General features: G+C 38.5%; 1 protein-coding gene across 2 annotated transcripts in view; it reads right to left on the bottom strand.

Moving 5' to 3' along the window:
- Nucleotides 1–27,481, bottom strand: part of CSMD1 (CUB and Sushi multiple domains 1) — a 2,059,737-nt gene that overhangs the window by 1,696,923 nt on the left and 335,333 nt on the right. For both annotated transcript variants that reach the window (XM_078069893.1, XM_078069894.1), the window contains exon 2: nt 6,654–6,870. In XM_078069893.1, coding sequence (XP_077926019.1) covers nt 6,654–6,870 — 217 coding nt within the window. The remainder of the gene's footprint in view (nt 1–6,653; nt 6,871–27,481) is intronic.

The following is a 27,481-nucleotide window of genomic DNA, read 5'->3' as shown; positions in this document are numbered from 1 at the left end:
TTAGTCTTCTTGTCATCTGTTCTCTTTCTAAAACTTGAAATGCTTTTCCCTATGTCTGCATGTTTATAAGGGGAATGTCATAGGTGTTGGGAGTTTTGGGAAATTTTCCACACACATATATTTATGATGATCCAAAAGACTTCTCTGACCATATGAATAAAGTTTGCCACTTTCAAAGTGGCAAGATATTGAAATGAACCATCAGTGTTTGCCTACTGCAGAAAAAAATCACCAGAGCTTGAAGAGGTAGGGGTCGGAATTCAAATACATGTGAAAACTTACTTGTAGTATTGCAAACATAGTTCTGCCTATCTCCCTTAAATGCTTCATTATTTTATCTCTGGGATTTCTATGTACTAGCAATTTCATCATTTTTGTTAATAAGAATAAGTCTTAAAAACATACATACATATATAAAATATAGTTGGTCTCAACAAAAGCTACATATTAAAATCAGCTATATTATATATATGTGTGTGTGTGTATTATATGTAGATATAGAGATAGAGATATTTAGATATATGTGTTCAGGCCTCAATCTCATCCTTGAATTTCTGGTTTCCATGCTAATCCACTGCAGACAGCCAATTAAAAAAAAAACAAACACAAAACAAAACAAAACAAAACAAAACAAAAATCTATTCCTTACCCAATAAGCATTGACCTTGCCTATGAGTTGCTAAGTTAGAGCATATATTGAGAAAAGACAGGAAGGAAGGAAGGAAGGAAGGAAGGAAGGAAGAAAGAAAAGAAAGAAAGGAAAGAAAGAAAGAAAGAAAGAAAGAAAGAAAGAAAGAAAGAAAGAAAGAAAGAAAGAAAGAGGGAAAGCATATGCTGAGAAAGGAAATTTGGAAGATGTATCAGAAACAATTATTTTTTTATTTCATCACCTAAAATCTGTATACATAGTAGTGGACACAGCTGACAAATTCACATAATTCTGGGAATGCGATAGGTTTTTACAAAAGGACCAGGCACCACCACTGTCTCCCTCAGCTTCTCTGCAGGGTCCTCACTAAGGTAGGAGATTCTGTTGAATCAGACATGCAAGCACTGCTTGGGTTTCTGGGCTTCTGTGGCCTGACCCATCACCTCTGGGCAGTGGGCTCTCATGTAGAGTTTCCACCCCAGCTACAAGACCCATTTCTCTGGGCCCTCCCTTGCCGTGTGCTGGTGTGGTCAGGCTGGCCATCCTTCTGTTCCTGACCATGAGGGTGGCTGAATATGATATGGTGTCAAGACACAAGTTTGGTGTTAGAATGGGACTCTAATCTCTGTAGAATCTCTTATACCCACTTTGCACTACGTTTATTGGAGTCTTAATTGGAACATTAGTCACCAGCCAAGCTAAAAATAAAATGATGTTTTGATTTTTATCTAATTATTGATCTGTGAGTGGCTCCGTCGGGACCTCATACCAGCAATGGGCGACAGAAAGGCAGAATTTAGGCATTGTTAGATCTCTAGGCTAATCTAATCTGAATGCAATCAAAACCCTTTCTTAGCCCTTCAAAGTTCTCAAGTTCTAAACACCACTAGATACAGCTAATATCACACGAGTTTCTTAGCTGATTTTAATGCATTCAAACACATGATTACACTGAAGGAAAAAAAAAAAAACTGGAGAAAACTCATCTCTTTATTTGGATAGCCCTATCACATTAATCTCTAACTTCTTATTATCATCATTGCAGAAAACAAGGGATAATCTTGTATAAGTCACAGAAGGAGAGTCAAGATCACTGCCAAAGCTATTTTCTTGTACTCTACAATAATTGTGGAATAATATATTCTGATTTCCCACATATGCATGACACAATTTCCCTCCATAGGTTCACTTTTATTCATTTATTGAAGTTATAATGAGATTTCTACTCCAAGTTTGATATTATAATGTTATCACAGTTGGAGATCGATGCCAACTTCAATTATTTTCTGATTTGGGGACAAATAAACACTACTTCACTACTTCATATTTAGAGAACACTTACTGGATAACAGTCTCTCTCTTAGACAATTAACTCATGCTCATACAGAGGAGAGAGATATAAGTGAACATATCCATCATCACCAGAGAAGACACATTCCTGATACATGTCTTGGCCTCAGAGGACATATATTCTACCTGACATATTCAACACAGATGTACAACCCCAACAATAGGCACCATTAGAGCTAGTATAATTTCAAAGGAGCATATCCTTCAGGGTCTATGTTAGTGGGAAGTGCTAAAGGAGCTTAGAAAAAAAATGAAACTTTGCGGGTTTTTTTTTTTTTTTTAATGTGGTATGCACAGGGAGAATTTTCCGAAATAGGTATAATGTGAAGTGGGTTTTGGAAGTAGGGTATCATTTAGGAGAGCAGAGGGAAGGATGAGGAAGTAGAGATGATAAACATATTCTCTTATAAGGTCAGATCAAGGAATAATCCACAGATCCATTCAACTAAATAATAAATAGGGCTGTAGACAATGACCCCTCTCCCAAATGCATATGTTGAAATCCTAACACAATGTAACACTATTTGAAGGTGAGCCCTTTGGGAGGTAATTAGGGCATGAGGGGGAGGCCTTATGAATGAGATCAATGCCCTTATAACAGATACCCTAAAGAGCTACTGTGGCCCTTCTGCCACATGAGGACATAGGAGATGGTTGTTTACCATCTATGAACCAAGACACAGTCCTTCATTTGACATTTAATTTGCCAGCACCTTGATCTTGGACTTAAAACCTCCAGAAGTATGAGGAATAAATGTCTGTTGTTTTTATTTTTTTTTAAGATTTTATTTCTTTATTTGACAGAGAGAGAGAGACATCAAGAGCGGAAACACAAGCAGGAGGAGTGGGAGAGGGAGAAGCAGATTCCCCACTGAGGAGGGAGCCCAATGCGGGGCTCCATCCCAGGACCCTGGGATCATAACCTGAGCCAAAGGCAGACGCTTAACGACTGAGGCACCCAGGCACCCCTGTCTGTTGTTTTTAAGAGCCATCCAGGGTCTGGTGTTCTGTGATAACAGCCCAACTAGACAAAGACAATTAGAAATGAATACAAGAGACTGGAGGTCAGAAATATAGTTAGGGTTCAGGTTACGGAATTCCTTCAATATCAGGGTCATGTTTCTAGAAATGTTTATATTACTGGCAGTGTAGAAGAGAACAGGACTGCAGTGAATGTTTCCGGATGGGGAGGTGTGAGCCTAGGATGGGAATGTCACTGTCTTGGTGTACTGGTCAACCAAAAGCCCCCTCTAAGATAGAACAAGGTCCTTCACTGGAGCAGCTTCTGTGAGGATCAAAACAGGTTGTGGCTAATGAAGAGATGTTGCAAAATATAAAATGTAAGATTTTATGACTACATGGTTGGACACTTGTGGGAATTTGAGAAATAAGAGAGGGGGCAGAGTTTATAAAGGGCAAGGATTCAAAAAATAGCGATAATGTGACAGGTCAGTGACAGGTCATAAAAATCACTAGTTTTAAGTCTAGGTAATTCAAAGAGCAGATTTTTTTATTTTTAAGTTCTCTCTACACCCAATGCTGGGCTTGAACTCACAACCCAGAGATCAAGCGTTGTATGTTCTTCCCACTGAGCCAGTCAGGCTCCCCTCAAAGAGCAGCTTTCTTTTTCTAATTCTGAGTCAACATTTTTAAGAGAAACCTTAATTTACCTTTCAATAGCTACATGTTAAAATTGAATTTATTGTTGGAGGTGCACATCATATATGTTTGTCTGAATTATATAAATAATCCAAGATGATAACATAAATTGTATGTTGGGTTTTGTTGTTCTTTTGTTTTGTTTGTTTTGTTTTGTTTTGTTTTGTTTTGTTTTTTTACTTTAAAGACTTTTTTTCTTATATAGGGTAAATAATATAGTCAGTCTTCACTACAGGTGAAATTACAACATGCATATCAATAATCCTAACCTCTACATTCTAAATTCTGTTTGTTGTTAAATCTAAATCGTATACTATTTGGAAAAATTTTCTTTACTGTGGTTAAACATATGAAATTTCTTTATAATAAAATTCTCAAGTTCTTTAATAAAACAGTTATTATTTTTTGTTAGTGCACATGCTGAACTACTAAGAACAGTTTCTGTGCAGCGGTGAAGAAATAATTCAGACCAGGACAGCTCTAAGAACTTCTGTGACAGCTCAGTGGGTCAGGGCAAACATCAGTCCTCTTAGAAAACATCCTTAGCATTCCAGAGCTACTGTCAGTGTTGAGCTGGATACGTTCGAGAACTAGACAACCTTTTCAAGATCTAGTGGGAATCAGGTAGCAAGCAAGAAGACTAGAAGCTCCCCCACCTCGTTAATTAGAATTTGACACTATTTGAAACTGCTTTGCCATCAGCCAGTGTGGAAATGTTGCAACCATCTTAACAATGCTCACGTTTCTATTTCATGTCATTATTTATCTAAAACGTTATATGAGTAAAGACTCCTAACACTTAGCAGTCCATGGCATTCTGTTTCTGATATGCTTTGCCTATTTGTGTAATGATACCTAGCATGGTTACTTCCGTGCCCAGAAGAGCTCCCCTATGTCCATAATAGACAGTCACATAAAGGCATTCTAAGTATGGAGATACAAGATAGATTATACAATTTAATAGATGAAAGCATTTTCCTCACCTTTAGGACTGGAAACAGGCAGAAATATGAAATATTTGTTCTCTGTCTCAAACAAAAAATTGGAGGTAACTGAGTTATTTATGTGAACCCAAGGAGTTCTTTCTTATCAGCCTTGCTTGCTTTGCTTTCTCTAGTAAAAATATCTAAGTCAGTAAAAAAGTCATGATGTCCTACATATAATTCACCTGTATTTATAAAGTCCGTAGAGGCACTGATGCCGATTTATATACTATTCACTGAAATAAAATACAATGAATCTTGTTATTCCAACCTTAATATTTCCACTGATGATCTTGTTAAAATACTGAAGATGGTAGGAATGTTGTTTTCTAAACGTTATAGTTAACATAATAAAGTGGTAGTAATGTCACCATAAGGACATATATTGTTTAAAGACAGGGAATCGACATTTAAGAAGGTTTCCTTTAGAATAAGACAGAATTATAGGAATTATAATAAAATTATAAATTATAATAATTATAAAACATTATAAAATAAAATATATAATAAAATAAAAATATTTTTAAATTTTAAGATAAATTAAGAAATGGAAATATTGACAAAGAAGTATTTTTAAAGAGTACATATGGAGAATTTTCTTAATGGAAAGAGAATTACTTTTAAAAAAGAGTCATATGATGATATTCGAATATATTGGATTCTCTATTTTGTTTTTTTTTATGTAATAAGTCCTCGCAGTTTCTATTACAATTCTATTGTTACAACATACCACCATTAGTATCATGCTTTATTTGGAATAAAAACTAGTAAATAACTAATTTTTAGAAAGGCAGGAAGTGGGTAAGAAATCTTGCATCATAGTACCAAGGATTATATTCATAGAAACTTTCCTAAACATCCAAAGTGTAGGGCCGTACGTGTTAGACAGGAGAAAGTTTACCTAAGTAATTCCTAAAGGACATAGTTGAGTGCAATATATGACAAAAAGGAAAAGTGGAAACGAGTTTCTAAAAACAGACAACAGATATTGTAAATGACCCAGAAAAACCAAAAGGTGTTGTATATCTGAAAATGCATAAAGGGAGTGCAAATAAAGTATATCATTATATATTCAATATATGAACTTATATATACCTTAATATATTAATATATTAACTAGATGTACAATTTTCTGTGGTTGGAGACTTTTCTCAATCCACAAAATAAAATACTAAGTATGTGATTTGTGTGTATTTCTGCTGACAATAGCAACAGTACCATTTCAGTACAATTTCTTCTGCCCACTGTCAAATTTTCTACAAAGCTTCATATATTCAACAAACAATCTCTAATTGGTACAGAATTTTAAAACCAGAGGATAAAGCCCTATTTGCCTTTTTTAAATGTTCATAAGTTTACCTAAGAAATTCCAATTTCTTTGAAAGGGACATTCCTCTTTCTTTTGACAAATTAAAAAAAAAATGGATATACTTGTACAGGCACAATTTTTTTTTCTTGCTGATAAATGGGAAAAAAAATGTAACTTAAAATCATCCCAGAAAATATTTGTTCTTTCTTTACGGTAAAGATCATAGATCAAAGAGAAAACTAATGGGGAATGGAATATATCATGATTGTGTGAACCAAAGATTCTCCAAAGAGTTCAATGTTCTTTCATGGTTTTATCCCACCCACTTCCCAGACTCTTTGTATTCAGTGTATTCTCTGACAATGTAAAAGTTCCTTTTGTTGTTCTCTGAACTGTACACATGCATTTCTCTTTGTGACTTTTCTCTCAAATCCACGGTTGCTTAAAAACAATGGCGTATTGTAACTTTACTTGAATTACCTTGACAACACCGTTTACAGATCTGCAACAATTTGGTGTCTATAAAGGAAGACAATGATTGCTTTCAATAAGAAGTTTTTAAGTATTAAAAAAGTGTCCACAAAAGCCTACTTTATTATAACTAACATTTTCTGATAATTAAATTCAAATAATTCCAATTGACTTCCAGAATCTAAGTCCAACAGTGCTACCTAATCTGTAATATAAAGAGTCAATACTTTACCTCACTTTCAAATTCCCTTGTTGGAGCTGTCCATCGTACACTGATAAAATATCAAAATCTTCTTCAAGGGCAAAGGTATGAAATGACAACTGTATCCGATTACGTTCTCCTGTGATAATGATCCAGGTGCAGTTAGCGTAGTTTGGATAACCATGTGGAAACCCTGGGCTCTCGATGGTGCCATTGGGACCCTGGACTAAACCGCCACAGTTCTGACCTGAAAAAGAAAGCACACACACAAAAAAACAGCATATTATTTTGGCCTATCTTTACTCCCTGTGACTTTTTTTCTTAATTTCCAACCAGTTGGCCAATTTTTTTTTTTTTTTTTAAAGATTTTATTTATTTGACAGAGAGAGACACAGCGAGAGAGGGAACACAAGCAGGGGGAGTGGGAGAGGGAGAAGCAGGCTTCCCGCCGAGCAGGGAGCCCGATGCGGGGCTCGATTCCAGGACCCTGGGATCTTGACCTGAGCCGAAGGCAGATGCTTAACGACTGAGCCACCCAGGCGCCCCTAGTTGGCCAATTTTTATAATGACTTATTTTGTGACCCTTCATGCACAAATATTGAATGATAAATTGCAAAAGTGTTCCCCAGTGCTAAAAGGTATGTGTGTGGCGGGGGGGAAGGCAAAGAAGGAAAATATACAAATTTAGGAATTCATATTAGAAATTTGAGAAAAAACGTTTTCTGTAATTTTCAAATATATCTTCTTTGACACCCACCTGCCATATTCGTGAAACAAATTTGGTGTCAATTATCTGCCACAGCATCATGCTGGATGCCTTTAAGTTCCTTGCTCAGAGAAACTACGTTGACAGATCAAATAACCATTATAAAACTACACCCACATACACACATATTAGTATATCCAAATGACTGAAGCAACCCGAAGCAACATGAATAATTAGGGAAAACCACACTCAGTATTCAAACTATCGATTTCTACCTACACTGACAAAGTCTCATAAAGCCAAAGAATAAAACAAGACTGCAGAGATCTACCCAGTTCAAAATAAAAGGCATAAAACAAGAGAAATTAAATTATGCAAAAATTAAGGAGCAGCCCATCAGAATAAGGGACCTTCCCTCCATCAATGTCTTCCTGTTCCCATGGGCGGGATTCAGAGGTTGGCAGGGGAGGGTGACTGCATATCCCTGTGACAGATGCCGTTGAAGAAAAGGCTCAGAGTCAGGCTTCCCTAAGCAGGGTGCAGAACATCCCACACTTTCTTCCCCCTTCTTATTCTAACTTCCTTTTAATAGGTTGTATTAGGATTGCTCTTACTGTTCAAGTTTGACATTTGTGATGTGGTGATTTATAATAAGATGTATAATAAGAAATATATATTTGGTCTTTGTCCCCTTTGACACAGAGCTCCTAAAACCTTTGGAATTTCCTAAGGGAGGTAAGAAAAAAAAAAGTGTCTTGTGTCATGTTAATGAGAGGACTTTTGAGAAGCATGTAAGGTTGGGGGTCAGTTGCAAGGAAGAGGGGCTGGAGGTTAGATAAATAGCCAATGGCCAATGATACCTATTAATCGATCATAACTATGTAATGAAGTCTCCATAAAAACACAAAAAGAAAGGAGTTCCCAGGGCTTCTAGGTTGGTGAGCATGAATGATGCTGCCCTGTGCATCTCATCTGGCTGTTGATTTGTATCTTTTAATATCCTTTGTAATAAACCAGGAATCTAGCGAGTAAACGGGTTTCCTGAGTTGCGTGAGCCCCACCTGGCACATTCATGGAACCTGAGGAAGAGGTTGTGGGAACCTCTGATTTATAGCCGGTGGGTCAGAAACACAGGTAACAACCTGGACTTCGGGTTTGTGTCTGGAGTGGAAGGCGGTGCCATAGAACTGAGCCCTTTACCTGTGAAATCTGACGCTATCTGCAGGTGGACAGTGGCAGGAACGAGGTGAATTGCCGGACAGCCAGCTGGTGTCCTGAGAATTGCTTGTTTGTTGGTTGGGTCCCTGCTCTTGCCCTGACTGCTGGTGGAATTGGTGCAGAAACCAAATCACATGATAATGGAGGCAAGTCAGGAAGAACAGTGAGCACCATAAAGCTGCCTTCAGCCACTGAGCAGGTTGAAACTGTTCCTAAGAGCTGGTTCCAGGCGGCCCTGGGTCCTCAAGATTTTATGGTATTGATTTTAACATTGGGATTCTCTGGCAGTTGTCAGATTTCAAGAGCAGTTCCGAGGAACAAGGCTCCCTCCCTTTTTTTTTGTAAATTGTAGCCTCAGGATTCAATGTACAAGGACTTGTGGTGAAAGGACAGTGTCCCGGAGATTAGCGACAGCCGCGTACCTGCTCATCCGCTGTTCCTACCACCAGACAAACCTAGGACCCTTCCCTTCCTGACCTGCCCAGTACCTCTCCTGCCTCACACCCCTCCTCCTTCATCCACCTGCGTGTGCTCCATCATTCCACTCCTACCCTTTTCTCCCTCCCCTTCTCTTCCCTTCTTCCCACGTCTAACGTAGAAAGCCTCAGCGACATGCTGCCCGGTTCCCGCTGTGGCTTACACATGCCCTATTCTGTGACTTCTCCTCGTGAGCCTGCCATGGCGATGTGTGGGTCAACTAGCCCGAATGAATAGGTCAGGACAGACAGGCCGTTTGGACTGCCCTAATGAACACATTTTAATCACTTTAACTGTGAATATCACCATCATGGGAGGAAACAAAGTAACCCCTATAGAATCCTTCTAGCCTTTCCTCTGCCTGGGGCTAGCTAGTAAGTAGCCACTGAAACCTGCCCACAGGCTTTCTTTTCTTCTTCATCTGGACATTTCCCACCTCTATGCTTAAGTGTATTTAAATGTTTTGACAGAAGGAATATAGGAAAGTTTGGGAGGGATCGGGGCACACTCAGATTAGTATATGTAGTGTAAATATCTGAATACAAGTATTATCTCAGCTTTTACTGTTGAACTGCAAACGGGAGATTATTCGCAAATACATTTTACATATTAAAAAAATACAATAGTCGCTCTCAGAGAGTCAAGTCTTTCACAGGAATATTATCAAAGGCTGGTGGGAGTTTGCTAAACTTAATAAAAAAAGATTTAATGAAAGGGATTTATGAGTTTAAAACAAAGAACTAATAAGAAGCCCATTTTCCACTAAATTTAAATCTAACAATAACACTGTAACAAGTAGATATCAAAGCTGTGGGGTTTTGAAAGGTCTTTAAAGAAAAATAGCTTTTCTGGTTTATCTAGCAGTTCTTGCTTCACAGTAAATCAAAAAGTGAAGACTTGATTATAAATTGGAGGAAAGAAAAAAAAATCAAGAGAAAAAGTGTCCTCTGGAAGGTAGTTACTATTACAGACCCATCACGCTGAACCAGATTATCAGATATTAAGATTTTCTCCGTGGAATAACATTTAGGCTGCAGTGGGTCCCAATTAGTAAAGTGCATTTTGAAGAATGAGTCACATTTGATCGGTAGATAGAATTTTCCACAGGCCCTGGCAGAAGCACCAGAAACTGCTCAGAAGTTAGACAATAACTCTCAGGCTTGGCTGCACATTCCAAACAATGTGGGGTCTTTTCAAGTGCCTATGCCTCAGGTCAGTCCGGATGCAGTTGTCTGGACCAAGAATATCCAGGACAACCTTGAAGAACAGAACTGGAGATCTTACGTTCCTAAAGATCACAGCTTATTATAAAGCTATAATAATCCAAACAGCGTTTAATTGGTACAAACGTAGAAACATGGACAATGGCACAGAGTAGAAAGTCCCAAAACAAATTCATGGAGATATGGACTCTAGATTTATAACAAAGGTGCAGTGCACTACAAAAAGAATGGTATTTTCAGTAGATGGTGCTGTGCCAACTAGATATCCAGGTGGGAAAAATAAACCTCCATCCCTTCCTTAACATTTCACACAAACATCAATTCCTTATGAATTGCAGACCTAAATGTGAACTGTAAAACAATCACGCTTCCAAACAAACAAACAAACAAACAAAAAACATAAAAAATATTCTTAACTGTGGGGTAAGCCAAGACTTCTTAAATAGAACACAAAAAGTAATACTCCTAAAAGGAAAGAATGAAAAAGAAACAGAAACACGGGGATGTTTGTATTCAACAAATAGCATGTTCATAATATAATAAATAAGTCTCACAAATCAGTAAGAAAAAGGTAATAGAATAGAAAAACAATGATTATAGGCAGCTGGAGATTCAGAATCAGAGTGGGGTTTTTCTAAAATTGGAGAAACAAATGGATCATAAAATGGAAATCCTTCGGCAGCCCTGACTGCTTTCTTGTCTGGGCCAGCACCGATTCAAGAGGTATAAGGAAGTAACATTTTGTGCTACAGAAAAAAAAAAAAAAAAAATCCCTATTTCATTGGTCTTTCTTTGTAGGAGCAACAACCCCACCCTGCTTTACGCCATGCAACTTTCCGTCCCACTAGGGAATGTGAACTTGGCAGCAATTTACTCACTGTCTTCTGTCCCATTAAATCATCTCGACTCTTACTTAAAAACAACAACACACATGGCATGTGAATATAATTATTTGTCTAAGCATTAGACTACAATAGTATTGACTAGAGCTCCTGAGAGTAATTCAAAATCTATACTAGTGTTGCATGGAAAGACATCTCCTTAATAACAATTACTGTAAAGTTGTGGACCTCAGCATCATTATGATCTGTCTGGGGTTTGAGCTTCATAACACACTCACCAAACGTAATGGCTAACACCACCTATAATTAAACTAAAATTACTCTCCAAGTGGTTAATCCCAGGATGTAGAGTGATTATAATTAATGAATGCAAATAACTTATAGATGACGTCCTCCACTGGTACCAGAAGTTACTTCAGGTATCTTGGTAAGGTATGTCTGAAAGAAAGATTGCTTTAATAGCAAAAAGTTCTTTCAGTTGAATAAAATACAGCTACAGATGAATGTATGTAGAGTACACACGACAGTCACATACATCTCTGAATTTACGTAAGTCACGCATCGAGTATGGGTCTGGCCTGTGGCCCCACTATTGGCCAATACCAAGGTTGGGGTTCTTCCTCAAATGTTCCCAGCAAAGATTTCTGCCTGTCTCCCTTATATGATTTTCCCTCTTGGTTCTTATACTCTAATGGCCTGCTACAGAAAACTCTCAAATATTTCACAAATGTTTCCTTTTTATATGGCTTAAATCTATGTTTCTCCATTTAAATGTGGACCTTAAAAACAGCTTAAAATAAGCAGATTATTTTAACTGGAAAAAATTTGATGGATACATTTTTAAATACTGTAAACATAGTCACACATTAACATATTGCTCAGCGGGCATCTATTTTAAGTACTTTGTAAGTTATATTTCCTAAGGGCACTGAAGTAATCTGCAGATAATTTTAATCTTTTAGTGAAAATCGTGTTGTTCTTGCAAGATTGAAAACCCAATTATGACAGAAGAAAATGTCTAATGGTCTTCTTTCTTCAAGTACTGATGCTGGAAGTTACCTTGAAATCAAATGGCAATGTCCATGGGAGAAAAAGAGTGTTTGTGTGTATGCATATGAATGGCACGCATACTTTAAATACGCATCACCCAGAAACACACAGAACCGAACCCACAGCTAAGTTGAACCCACGATTCAAACAAACCCAGTCAGAACATTTCAATACGTGCCTGAATTTGAAGGGATTGGTGTCTAATAATGTGTTATATCGGTTATATCTCAATGAAGCCAGGGATACAAAAGAAACTGGTATCTAAATCATCTAGCAGTTAAATTATACCTTGTGAAATACTTGGTTCATTTTGAAGTAATCAGCAGAATGTTAGGTAGCAGGGACTCATACGGAGTTAATTTAGTATAGATTTCTACTCAATTTAGAGATCCTCAATACCACGGCATCGAGGATTACCAGCAGGCATTTTAATTCTCTCGGACTTTCGGAGTGAGGCACTGTTTTCAAAAAACACACTTTCACACAGAATCTCAGTTGGCTAGACAGCAGTCCCGCAACATGGTGGGCACAGACGGGGAACGGGGATGGAAGTCGAGAGCCTCCCCAAGTCTCTCAGAAATGAGGGAGGGCGTTCTGACACCAATCCTCTGCTTGAGCACTGAGGGAACTGCAGTGAATGCCTCAGATCACACAATAAAACAGTGATGAAACAGATATTTAGAAACTCTCACTTCAGTTTTTCTCTAAAACTGAGCTATGCCCATTGCCGGGGTGGGAGGGAAGTATAAAGTAGCATTTAAAACTATAAAAATCACTCACAGCCCCATGACCAAAGGTAACTATTGCTGTCGCTACTGGACACTTTTCTAATCCTGACACGGTTTCAAGTAGCGCTGTGTTACCTGATACACGTGTTTGAGATGACCTATTTGCCAGTCCTGCAGAATGAACTGGAGCCAGCAAGAACTGGACCCAGGATGTGTCTTGCTTTGTTCGTTTGCTTGTTGATGCTGATCTTTATTCTGCAAGGGTCCATAAGATCACCACTGCCTCTGCAAGAAGACCCCTGGAAAAACCGAGTGGTGGTGAGGGTATAATTGATGTGTGTTAAACAGGGGTGTACCCATGAATGCGACACACATTCTGGGAGAGGCTGGGTTTCTCGTGCCCTGTGACAGTTCCCTACTTGGGAAACACTCAACCGAGAACATGGCACCATGTCCTTGTCATTTCTGAGATGACATCACCTATTTGCTCTGATGGTTCACCACACTGGGGTCTACCCCTCCTCAACTCTTGCTGTCTAATCTGTGCTCCTACTTAGCACACACCTTTCATTTCCTAAAGGAAAGTATTTGCTGAGGTGATTCATCTGTGATTCATCCTGGCTCGCTGTAAGCATCTGATTAATGAGTGTGTGTATAAACAAATGACTTCCTAGATTCCACAGTTGTTCAGACTGTTGTTTTCCTCAATCCTGGCCCTGATGACCCATTCTTAGAAAGTAATAGATATCATTTTTTGCAAAACTCAGGTGCCAAGCACTCGGCATGTACTATCTCATTTAATTCTTGTACAGCCTTTCAGGTAGGAGCTAGCCTAGCTTCTGTTTTGCTAACTGTTATATTTATTTGGACAACGATTTATGATAAGGTAATGCCTTTGCTATGTAAAACCCCTTTCTGAGAGCAAATATTTTCCTATCCGGGGCATTTTGACGTTCAGTGATTCAGCTCATTGACTCCAGAGAGATACGGTCTATATTGTTCAGTATGTGAAGGAAGCCATGCAAAGAAAGGATACTCCATACTGAAATCTACCAACATCGACACCAGTCACGTGATAGATGATCACTGGTGCTGCAGAAGAATAATCCAGAGACAAGAAGATTTGGGAAGAATATAATTATATTCCAACTACCTGGCTTAGTATCATTTAAAAGAGCAAATAAATTTGTATATAAACACAGAGAATGAGCAGAAGCTATATGAACATCACAGCTAAACCTCAGTAAAGAGAGACATAAAAAAATAAACAAGTTTATATCCTGTTGCAACAAGTGCAGATTACCACACTGACTTATTTTGAAAACAATGCAATTCAGGGAAAATTTTTAAACATACTTTTTATGCCCAGAGGCCACCTCCATTCGTTTCTTCTATCCTCTCTGTGAAAGCAACAATTTAACGCTTGTCCTCTCTTAGGCACATTTCCATGCAAGTGAAATTGTGCTTCCGCCAGACCAGATGTTTGATCTCCAAAGCTTCTCAGATTTTGACATTTTTATGGAAAGACAATACTGCACACCGCAGGTTTGCTATGAGACTGAAATTTGCCTCCTCTTCGTGATGTGACAAGGTAGTAACTGAAGTTTAAAAAAAGAAATAGTTCACTGTAATCTTCACTTGAATTTTTCATTGTCTTTAATGACTAAGGAGTATCACATACTTTGAAGTGGGTCCAGCATTTCAAATATCAAGGGCCCTCAAATGTCGGTGATGGAAGTGGAGGTTTCCCTTATCAGAGAAGGACTTTTTGAAGCAGTAAACAAATCACATATGCATTAAACTCTGCATTATCTTCCACAGTTTCATTGATTATTTCAGGGTCTACATTATTTGGAAAATGATTAATTGCACAAGGATCACAACTTAAAATGCCCTTCCTAGGACTTTGATTAAGGTGTTTCAAAATTAAGGTCTTCAGGCATTTTCCAGGAACAGCATGTCCTGAAGGAAGGTTTAAAAGCATTATATTTCTCAGTGCACCAAGAGCAGCTGAATATTGGCTACTGTAGCTGAGAGCCTTAGGGTGCTTGGTTTAGTTTTAATCCCAAACACTTATGGGAGATTACTCACAACATGAGCAAAGGAAAAAAAAAAAAAAAAGAAAGAAAATAGAAAAGCCAGAGGCTCATGAGCCTGAGATGGGGCCAAAGAATCAGTTCATCCCTAACGACTCCACAGCCTATGAACAAGGCTACACAGGTAGTCCTTCCAGGATATATGAACCTACCAGGACATATGAACCATGGATGCCCAATTTCTACCGCCTATAACAGAAGATGAGGTTTTCCCTGGGCTGTGTTAATATAAAGAGTATGGTCTTTCTTCATTCCAGTAGAGTTCCTTATCATAACCACATGCAGGTTTGGTCTGCTTAATTTACTTCCCTTCCTAGAACATACCACGCTTGTCCACACCTCAGGGCCTTTGCATATGCTTATCCAGCTGCCCTGAATGCTCTTCCCCTAGATCTTCTCATATCTAACATCTCTTCATGCAGGTTGAGTGCAGATACACTTCTCAATCAACAACCCCCTACATCATTGCTCACTATCATTCACCCCGTTGTATTTCCTTGTTGTATTTATCATTTTGTGAAAATACCCTGTTTCCTCATTGACTACCTGTTTCTGTAACTTATAGTAACCCTTTCAAGAGTGAGGACACTCCCCGCATTGTTTATATCCCCATCTAGAATATTGTCTGGCACTTGATATTCAATAATTGAAGTATGTGGACAAGTTGGGTATATCGGTGGGAGGCAGTGATAATGGTGGCATAAATTTCATCTATAGGGGCACCTGGGTGGCTCAGTCGTTAAGCGTCTGCCTTCGGCTCAGGTCATGGTCCCAGGGTCCTGGGATCGAGCCCCGCATCAGGCTCCCTGCTCAGCAGGAAGCCTGCTTCTCCTTCTCCCACTCCCCCTGCTTGTGTTCCCTCTCTCACTGTGTCTCTCTCTGTCAAATAAATAAAATCTTTAAAAAAAAAATTTCATCTATATACACACTCAGGTAGAAAGAGTCTGTAAAAATACAATGTTGTGGTACTAGAAGGAACTTCAACTGCTGACTCCAGTCAGGTCATAGATTACCCAGAGCATTCAGATTTCGGTGTTGTCCTTTGTATCCCAAGAAGAGGGGTCCTGTAATATCAATCCTGTTTAGCAGCCTGATTGTCGAGAGCTCCTTAGACTAACTTAAGTATCCCCTGCTTTATTGGAAGCTAAATTTTTCCTTTGCAACCCTGCTTGTACATTGGCAGCTCTGTCTTTTCCTTCTTAACGGGGGTCATAATTCAGGGCAAGGCAAAGCTGCGGTGAGTCAGACCTGGATCTGCACAGATATGATGTCAATGTTGTTTCCTGAGCTCCTGCACTAAGGGGAGGAAACTGTAGTTCATTCCAGGACTGCCATGATTTCACCAACTGAAAAATTGTTACATTAATGGTAATAAAGTCATTCAATGTCTACCCACGCTGCAGAGATGAATTGGAAGAATTTGTGCATCCTGTAGGGGCAAAACAGCATTGGTCTCTGGGTCAAACAATACCAAAGTGTGACAGATTTCCAGCATGGAGCATTGGGGATTGGAGCAAGTCACCTGGTCAATATGAGCCTCAGTTTCCAGATGGGAAATGAGGGTTACTTTGCCAGGTTCTTGTAGTGATTTCTAAAAGGTGCCTTAAGGGGTACCCATGCTTGCTTGGTGCCTTGCCCATATGGTCCCTCAGTGCCCACTGTGGTACTTGAAATACCAAGACTGCAATTGCAAAATTATTTGTCTTCAGAGATTTTGAATGATGAAGCTGATTATACCACTAAACAAGCCAAATTAACACAAAACAAATAACAAACAAAGCCCCACTCTATTGTGGTTCCCAGATCCCACACGGGCACTCTTTAAATAGATAATGTTTTGCCTAAAACAGGTTCCCATCTAAATTTGAGTCTTTTCTTTCAGAAACTTCGAATCTATCTTTCTATACTGCAGGTTATTCTGTAGCCAATTCTACTTTTCTCACAGAAACAAACCATACTCATCAATTAAGATAATTCTTTCTCTCCGTAGCCTGTACAATTAACATTCTTAATTGGATGTCAGATATTTCTTTATCTTTTAATGGAATTCCCAGTAATGAAACACATCATTATGGATAACTAGGTTTGAACTGTTCTCCAAATTTGAAATAATGTTATTTCATACTCCTGCTTTAATACATGAGAAGTAAAAAGAAGCATAAATCAGGCTCTCAAGGTAATGGTGGTGGATCAATGTAGGGAAATAAGTTTCCCTTAAATAGAGCTTTACAAATCTAAGATGTTAACTGATACAGTTTATTTTTTTTTTATTTTTTATTTTTTTTAAAGATTTTATTTATTTATTTGAGAGAGAGAGCACATGAGAGGGGGGAGGGTCAGAGGGAGGAGCAGACTCCCTGCAGAGCAGGGAGCCCGATGCGGGACTCGATCCCGGGACTCCAGGATCATGACCTGAGCCGAAGGCAGTCGCTTAACCAACTGAGCCACCCAGGCGCCCAAACTGATACAGTTTAATCACGACGTTGTACAATCAATTTAGTGTTCCTTGTTAAGAAAGGTAGAACAAAACCACCAGCTGACTCCTTCCCTGTGTCTCAGAGTTTCTACCAACAACGGGCCTCCCCACCCTCTGCATGAATTCTTTATGTACAGATGGATGCTCACTACTCTTCCGTTCCCTATTTCTTTCATTCCTGAACAGCAGAGAATGATTTCTAGATCATCCAGAGATATTTTAAAATCCTAACAGTGTGGTTTCTCTTAACATTGAGTGAGTTTTCTCCAAAGAGAAACTGAAATGTTCAAAAGTCATGCTAAGGGACAGGTGGCTCAGTCAGTGAAGCATCTGCCTTCAGCTCAGATCATGATCCCAGGGTCCTGGGATTCAAGTCCTGCATCCAGGTCCTTGCTCAGCAGGGAACCTGCTTCTCCCTCTGCCTGCCACTCCCCCTGCTTGTGCTCTCTCTCTCTCTCTTTCTGTCTCTCTCTCTCTCTGACAAATAAATAAATAAAGTCTTAAAAAAAAAAGTCATGCTAAAACCCCATTGGTCCAATATGTTCTATGAAGAATGGAGCCAATGAAACGTCTCTGGGTGGGAGGAAGGTAAAGGACAACATTAATTGATGAGGTCCTCGGTAGCTGGGGGAGCTTTTCAGATTTAGAGTCTGAAAGCATGAGAAATCATTAACAGTTTTTTTTTATCCTTAGCAAAATTAGCAAATAAATTTTAAAATGAAAAAATAAATATGTAATGATTTTCTCTGCTCTTTAATACTATGCAGAATAAGTGGCTGAGATGGTAAGTCAGAATCTTAAGAGTTATTTTTATAGATTTAATATAAAAGAATTGGTTTCCAAAAGTTTCACTTAAATTTATTGTCATTTAAAAAAAAAAAAAAAAAAAAAAGGTTTGTATGTATTTGTCCCTTTGGGCAAATAGACAGGGAGCCCTATAAGACTCCTGAAATGTTATAGGACTCAATTTAATGTCCCTGTTGTTCCCATTTCCTCAGATGTGGAGATGATTCTGCCACCCAGATTCTTAATGGCCTCTGAGAGGGTCTTGGTCACCCACTGGCCCTCAGTGGTGCCTTGGCCATTAGTCCTGTGACAGTACATTTGAGGAGCATAAAACAGTGAGATGCTCTCTGTGTGTCTCTCGTCTCTCATTCCTGCGCATACTATGAACCTTCTTTCTCTGCCTCTCCATGAAATGATGTTGAGTTTTATATGTGGATTTAATGTCTACCTGGATGAAAAATGAAATTTTTGCACAGTGGCTACACACATGAAAGTATGATGCATGTCATCATTTACAGGGCTGATTTCACACACTACCATGTTTCATCTTTTAGCAGATTTTTGACATTTACAATTGTGTTTTTATTCAGAGTCTTCGTGATTTTAGCTAGTGAATTTGTGGGGCTAAGGGTTCTCTGATAAACTCCCGTTTTGATGGCAGAGAGACATCACGACGCCCACTGTCCCAGATTCAGTGCTCAGCTAGGACTGGGACTGAGCTACTTGCCAAGTGCCTCTCATCTGGTAAGTGTTCATTTTATGGATGGCTGGGAAGGATGCATGTCTACTCTGGTAACAACATCAAAGTGTGACGAATTTGTTTCCATATATACCTTAGATTGATTTTAGGAGCAAATCTAGCAGTTTCTCAGTACGGATGCTTAGTCCACCAGAACCGTGAAGTATCAATCCCATTACTGTATTACCTAGACTGTGACTACCTATTTCCGTTGGCCCTGAACCTCTCTTGTGGGCTGCAACTGCTATATCTGGCCATGCATTTGGAAAAAGTGGTCATTATTGATAAACCATCATTATTTTATGTGATCTTTTCCTAAAGACATAAGTGCTTTAGACTGGAAGCCATATGAGGGCAGGTATCTTCAGCCTAGACTGTTGCTACAGCTCAAGTGCTAAGTACAGTGCCCAGCACATATTAGACATTCAGTGGACAGGAGCAGAAGAACCAGGCTGACCATTGCACCTGGTAAAGGATATTACTACTACAGTAGTGGTACTAAAGTATTACTACTACTACAATGGTCATTGAATACTCACGATGTAGTAAGGACTTCCCATAAGTTGTCTCATCCTCTCAGGGACACTGTCATTCCTTTTTTTACTGATGGGGAAACTAAAGAGGTAAGGGCTTTGTCCAAAGCCACACGCGCGCACACACACACACACACACACACACACACACACACACACAAGCAGAAGATGGGGGAAGTGAACCAGGTTATTTTATTTCAACACCTGTGCTCATTCTCTTATGCTTAGAAACCTTATACTATTTCTTCCTTCTATTTTCGGAAAAGAATGACTTTTATAAACCGTACTACAGAAGCAAAGGATAGTTTCTAAATCCTAAGAATGCTCCTACTGCTCTTTGTGAGGAGCCAGGTAATTATGTAATTTGAAATCACATGTAAATTGAAAAAGAAACAAAAAATGAGTTTGTGTATCTGAGCTGAAGGCTGGATTCTGCGTTTTTGTCTCTGTTTATATTTGGGCATTTGAGAAAGCCAAAAACTATTTCTAGTTATAGCTGTATGCCTTAAATAAGTCTTCTGACCCAAAGCTATTATATGAATTACTACAAAAAAAAAAAAAAAAAAGGAGGGGGCTTTAGGATTTCAGGAATATTTTTAGGTGTGGGACTGGGGACACTAGGTGTCGACACACAGGTTGTATATTGCACAACTTCGGGGCGGCGCTATTCACACACACCACCCAGATGGTTAGCTGATTGGACATAAGTTTATTGAGAACTTGAATGGTATCAGAATTTCTCATGTCTTAGGTGAAATAGCGTTATATCTAGATATGCACAAATAAGACAGAGACACTGACTAAGCAGCTCTGGGAATATCAATTGAAGGAAAAGCTCCATTTATGGATTTGCTGCTATAATTGATCTTTACCTGCCTATCTCCATCTTTCAACTTTTACCTTGCTCCCACGCTGCGTGCAATAGAGCAAAGCCCTGGCTTCTGCCCCTTATTTTATCTCGGTTTGGTAATGTTTCTGAACAAATCATGCATGATATTGACATTCCATGGAGGATTAGGATTCCCAACAAGCTACTCTGGCCAAAAAGAATTACCGTCCTTTCAAATCTGGGGCCTTGAGTTGGAAGAATAGAAGATCTAGAGTCGACTGGGTGTGTTTTTATTTTACTGATTTCTAATTAGAACTTTGAGGGCACAAAAGTCTCCCCCTGCCTTTAAACATAGTTTTTGAGTTATACCTAAATTCTAGTCCTTTCTGCTTTACCCTAGTTTACCTCCCAAGGTTTTATTTATTTATTTATTTATTTATTTATTTATTTATTTATTTATTATTTTAAGTGAGCTCCATGCCCAGAGTGGAGCCCAATGTGGGGCTCGAACTCACGACCCTGAGATCGAGATCTGAGCTAAGATCAAAAGTTGGACACTTAACTGACTGAGCCACCCAGGCACCCACCATCCAAGGTTTTAAACCAAAAATAAACACAGGGGAAAAATAGCTTTTTTCCTAGATAAAGAATATTAACAGAAGAGTGAATCTGTTTTTCAGGAACATACTAATTTAATTTGCTCTGCTTTAACTATTCAAATGAGACAGGAGATTATATTTATAACTTAAATATTTGTAACCAGAAGGAATACAGACATAGAGATAAGGGGCCATCTGCAATTTAACTGCTCAGAGCTTGGTGCAGTAAAGGCAGACATTTAAATCTATCGGAGAGGTCTCAGGGAACTAGCATGTGATGCTAAATGAATGGCTGAAGTTAAAACGTGTGCATTGCTTTCAACCGTGAAAAAAATCATAGCGATGTAAAAACTTCCATAGCATTGAAAGTGTACAAATTTAACAATGTCATACAGCTAACATGGAGCAGAGGGAAGTCAATAAGTGATAAAAAGTGTTTAATTACCATGAGTTAGTAGTCGAAATGGGTGAAGGGGATCAAAAGGTACCTCTAGTTATGAGGTAGATGAGACTTGGAGATGTCAGGTACAGCATGGTGACTATAGCTAATTCCAGTGTTTCCGCGCCCCCCCCCCCATATAGCATGGTTACAACCATTTGTAGAAAATAAAACTTTGAACAAATAGAAGGGTTCAGAGAAGAAAGAATCAATTTTAGTGGTTTCTCAGCTCGGAGTCATACTTCACATTCGCACCTAAGGACTGAATGTCTGCTGGTTATCAGCTCCTCAGTCCCCAGCTGCAAAATGCAGTCCCGGTGATTAACAGCCTCACAGGATTCTTGCACATCTCCCGGGAACATTTGTACTATGTCAGCTTCTACTGGGTGTAGGATGACATCCTGTCCTTATTATCTCAATTGGACTCTCTAACCCAACCACTTCTTTTAGAATTAAACACACATGTCTCCTCCCCATCTGGGTAGGTGCGTGTTTACTCCAGGGGCCCGTTTTGATTCACGGAATGAAACAGAGAGATTTTGAGATGAAAGAATCCTATTTTAGGAAGGCTGCAACCCACAAGCCAGGCACACAGATTGTGCTGCAGGTCCGAGGACTATCAGATCTGAGGGAGGACTCTTTCCATTCTCTAGTCGAGTCACTAACCTAGAGAAGAGGCTGACCTGGAACATCCCTAAGACTAGACTTTTCCTCTGAGACATACAGGAGCTGCACAGAATCAGGAGGAGCCTGAATCTTGAACCCTTTAACACCATCTTCCAATCAAACTAATAAGACAGGAGATGAGGAGGGGAAGGGGATGATGTCATAAATTCTATTCTCATTCCTAAAGAATCTAGAGATTACGTTCATTGGAGTCTTCAAAAGAACCATAAAAGTCTCAGGAGGTTACTGGGGAAATGATCTAGGAAAGCGAACGCAGTATCTGGAGGGCAGGAGCGACTGTAAGATGCGGTCGGACATTTCTTGTTAAGTCTAGCTTGTTAACATCGGGAAAGCCCTTTTGAAACCAACATCTGAGACTTCCTTTCTGATTTTTAGTCTGTTCTGCTTTGGGGGGAAGTGAGTATGGCCGTTGAGTGGGACGGGACAAGCAGGGCCACTTCTGTCAGCCCACGGGACAGCACGACTGTGCCCCACTGGCCAAAAACAAAGCCTCCCTGGGTGTAGCTGCAGGAAGCTGCTGTCGCAGGGACTTGGTTATGAGAGACAGAGCTCCTTATCTGTTCCCTCGTCACAAATTCAGGCCATTCAGTAAAAATTTCCGAAGTAGACTATCTGGTGATAACACCAGGTGACGGTTTTAGAGATTAAGTAAATGACATTTCTTATCTGTGAAGATCTAATAAGGGTAAAGGATAATTTGAACCACAGGCCACCAAGCAATGGGTGAAAGGTGACAATCACTAATGCACAACAAAATTAAAAGTTTCACTTTCCCAGACTATTAAGTAGATTGATGGTTATCTTTCATGCAGCCACAATAATGCATGGAATGTACTATCTTTTTCCTATCACTGAAAATTCCATTATTGTGATTTAATTCACAATAGTAACTTGTCTGCTTCTGTTATGGGTGAAGATAATGTTATTTCCATCTCTAGGCAAGTTCTGAAATCTGAGTTTTAAATGAAGCAAAAACTTACAGGCAACAGACATTCTAAAATAGATTTTAGAAACCCCTGATCATGATTGTTTCTATTTGTTTCAAGATAGAAACTTTTTTGTGTGATTTATGACATGCATTAAAATAGTCCTAGATAACAGCTCAGGCTGTCAAGTCAACTGCAGGGGTTCCTGATCTCAATAAGATTCTTGGGTAGCTCAGTTGCCCCAGGCTGAAAATAATCATGACACAAATGGCAAGAAGGAAACATTGGCGGTAAATCTATTTTCAAACACATTTCTCTGGAACTCCAAAGCATGCTAAATATAATTTTGAATTTGAATTGAGGCATTTGCAAATAACTGGTCTTTATCAAGTGTCATGCTTTTAGGATCCTAAATAAGACACATTTGTCATATTGTTATTCATGAAAAATATCTCAATAGCCACTTTTCTCCAAAGTATGTTGTTAAGGACTTTTTAGGATTGAGCTGGGTTCATTTACTCATGATCAGGGTTTTGATACCCAAGTATTAAGGTTGACTCTGTACATGAACTGACTACAGTCTTCCAAGTTTGAAAATAACCTCTGTAAGTCCCGTAACTAGCCTCAGAAACACTTTTCTCTCCCTTTGCAATCTGGGGCCAATTTAACACTACATTTGTTTGGTGCATTTTCTATTTGTCTATTGCATTGCCTGTTGTCCCATCTTTAAACCATTATTCTGGGCTGGTCTGGATCTAGCACTCCCAATGTATCTAAAATCTTTCTTGAGAATTCAGTTCAGACAGTAACTCAGGCAGATCTCAAGTAAATACAGACGTCTATGGGAAGGATACAAGTGATTGTGAAACATGCTTTCCTTCCATGTGGAGGTAACCTCATGAGGATGATATCCCTGTCTCTCTCTACCCAACCCTTTCACGAACTCTAATTCAGGAGAGGTAGAGTAAATGATTTGCTTTCTGAGTTTAGAAGGAGAACGTGGAAATTTGGAACATGGTTCCTACTCTCTCCCACTGTTAGGCAGAGTGCTATCTTCTCTGCTCTTTTAGAGACAGGGTTTATACTCTCAAAGGTATGGATGGGGTTTAATGGGTGGAGTTTAATGGGTGTAAGAGAGAAAGGATGATGATCTAATGCAAAATTTTCATATTGGGAAGACCAAGTGCCTATAAGTATCAAAGTGTCTAACATTAACTTAATTTGTAATAAGACTTCCTGATGTTTGCTGGTTCCCCTCAGCCTCAAATCTTTGCCTTATTTCTCAATTTATTCATAACTGAGGTAGGGAAGATGGTTATTTATTGGGCCCCTTCTGCATATTGAGAGACAACTTTGGAAGGTAGACTTTGATTGGCCAAACTGGAACTCTCTCTCTAGGACAACACGTAACTAACTGTTACTTAAAAATGAGGATAACCAAGCACTTGATACATAGACATACCTCCAACCTCTTGTAATGTTGTCTAAACCTTCACGAAGTTTGTCCATCAGAGGAGACATATAGATTCTTTTCTATTAATAATTCTAAGGACTTTGTCTAACTAAGACTCAGTTTTGATTCTTTTGACATTATCAAAATGTTTTTTCTTAAATGTAGACAACTACCATTTTCATGAACTTGTTTTGCTCTCTCCTGAAAGTTTGTTCTTTGTAATTATCATGGAACAGAAGCCCCTTTCATGTTAATAGTCTGGCTGATTTCAGTTCCCATTCCACTTCCTTTCTCCAACCCACCCTCTGAGGTTTTGAAAGTGGCCTCCAGGAAACAGGGTAACACAAAGTGATGGAAAGTGATGTTAACAAAAAGAATTGTCTATATAGAATGGAAATGTGACTATAGACATGAAGCCTCGCTTATTTTTATATTTAATTGAAGTAAAATCTTTGGTGATCGGAATTTTAAAAAGAAACTCAAATTATAATATATGCATCAACTTATATTTTGCGAAGAAATAAACAGTTGAATTAATTAAATTAAGTGTTTGCCAAGCAGCTTCTAGGTACATAAATTTGTTGTATTTGCTGTAGAAAATATGATATGTAATCACCTTAAAAATTTAGTTGAAATGTCGAAGTAATATAAAACCTAAGTGGGGTAAAAAGAGATATTAAATGGGAATATCATTTTAATAAGGTAAGCACAACAGCTGCTCATATTTATAGCAAAATTAAAACTGATTTATAAAAATTAATTACTGAAAGGCCATCAACAATAAAATATGAATTAGAGTTTAGCTAATTCATTTATCAGCAATGGGGAAAAAAGTGCTTTCCATCATTCATCAAATATATATTGTCTGTAAGGTGCTTCCATGTTCTAGTCCCTTGAGTTCTATCAAGAAAGACAAAGATCCATGCCCTTTGGCACTCTGTATTTCAGTGCAGAGTTAGACAATAAACAAGGACCATAATAAGTACACAACTTACATGCTGTGTTAGGAGATGAGAAGTGTTATGGAAGAAAAATGTATGATGGAGTAAAAGGGAAAGGGGGGGATGCCAATGGGAGTGAGATTTAAATTAGGTTTCAGTGGGACCTGACCTTGAGCAAAGAAGGAAGTGAAGGAGATCTTCATGAAGACATCTTCAGGAAACAGAGGAGGGTATAGGGGCCAAAGGCAAGCTGCACCAAGATGGGACATAATGGCATGCAGATTGTTTTGAGCTGAAAATAATCAAGACAAAGACTCAGGATGAAACTTTGAAGTTTCCCCACAACTGTCTAAAAAGAATTTAGGTAGAAGACCTGTACTGAGAGGGGAGCTATTAACAGAGGTTCCTTTTTATCTAAGAAACTTACCTGCATAACAGGGCAACCTTTGTTTTCCAAACCCCTCCTCTCACCTTCCCACTAATGGACTTCATCTCCTTTCTATCTCCAGATCCTTGCCCTTCTCCTCAACTCAGGATGGCATATATACCTCCTTTTGCCTGACTGTCTTTGGAATCTCATGTCTCTGGATTCCCCAGATGTATGAAACTAAATATGATTTTCTCCTATGTATCTGTCTCAGGTAAATTTAATTCTTAGTCCAGCTAGAAGAATCTTGAACAGGGGAAAATTTCTTCCTTCCCAACAGTGGTAGGTAAGCTGAGTGAATGGAAGCATAGGAGGAAGTAAAGTCTGAGAAGTAACCTTGCAGTTCAGGCACGATTGTATAAGGTCACTATTATTTTGGATTCTAATTTGAATGACCCAGGGGGACTTTGAAGAGCTAGTTCTATATATTACCATATTATGGATATATAGTTTAAAGGACTTGACTTTAACTGATGAGTACATTTACTGACTATTTAATTAAAAACCCATTTCCCAAGTATTCTGATAACTTTGAATTTGTTTGATTTTCAGTGCCACATTCAACTTGCAAATATAATTGTTGCAAATAGAGAATTAGTTGAATTTTTTATAGAACAGATCAACAATGGTATCTAATAAATTTAGCTTTAGGTATACTGAGATAGTCCATAATCATTGAATACATTGAAGAAATTATTCTGTGTGTTTGTCTTATTCTGTGTGGGTTGTCACTTGAAGGACTGACATAATGGGCTCATCTTTACTTTGCTTAACATATAACACAAGGCAGAAAACAGCATTTCTCAAAAACATTTTAAGGCAAGTGAACAAACAAAACCACTTGGGGCAAAATACTACAATTGATGTAACCAATAGAGCACGAAAAGTCTGAGAAGAAGAGCTGGAGAGAATTTCTTTGGGAAATTAGAACATTCCAAAGCACTGTGTATAGTGGGAAATTGAGAGAATCACATACACGCTTAGACTAGGCTAAATTCTCAGAAAAGATCAGAGAATCCCTAATCTTTCACATCTGCTTGATTGCTGGATTCAATGAAAGCAAGAAGAAAAAACTAAGGACAAAAGGTCATGGATGGTATTTGTAAAGTGCTGCGGAAAAACAAACAAACTTGGTACAAAGTATTCTCTCTTCAGCAAAACTTCCCTTCAGAAATGTAAAAATGAAGACATTCATGAATAAACAAAAGCTGAAAGAGTTTGTTGTTAGCACACCTGCCCTACAAGAAATGCCAGTAGGGGGCCTTGAGGCTGAAATAAAAGGAGACAGTAACTCAAAGTTGTACAATGTAATAAATAATTCCAAGAAAGGTAAATAGTAAATATTACAGTCACCATTATTCTATTTTTGGCTAACTTATTTCTTTTTCTACATGATTTAAAAGACAAATGCATAAAACAGTAACTATAAATCTATGTTAACAGGCACACGGTGTATAAAGATATAATTTGTAACAATATTAACATCAAGGGAGGATTCAGAGCGGTATAAGAGGAGAATATTTTATGCTATTGAAACTAAGTTAGTATCAATTCAAACTGGATAGTTATAATTTCAGGGTGTTAATTGTAATCTCTATAGTTATGACTAAGGAAATTACTGAAAAATATACACAGATGAAAATGAGAGAAAAATCAACATAGAACAAAGAGAAGGCAGTGGTG

Source organism: Halichoerus grypus, chromosome 3, assembly GCF_964656455.1.
Source record: "Halichoerus grypus chromosome 3, mHalGry1.hap1.1, whole genome shotgun sequence".
Taxonomy (NCBI): Eukaryota; Metazoa; Chordata; class Mammalia; order Carnivora; family Phocidae; genus Halichoerus; species Halichoerus grypus.
This window is presented reverse-complemented; position numbering and strand designations above follow the sequence as displayed.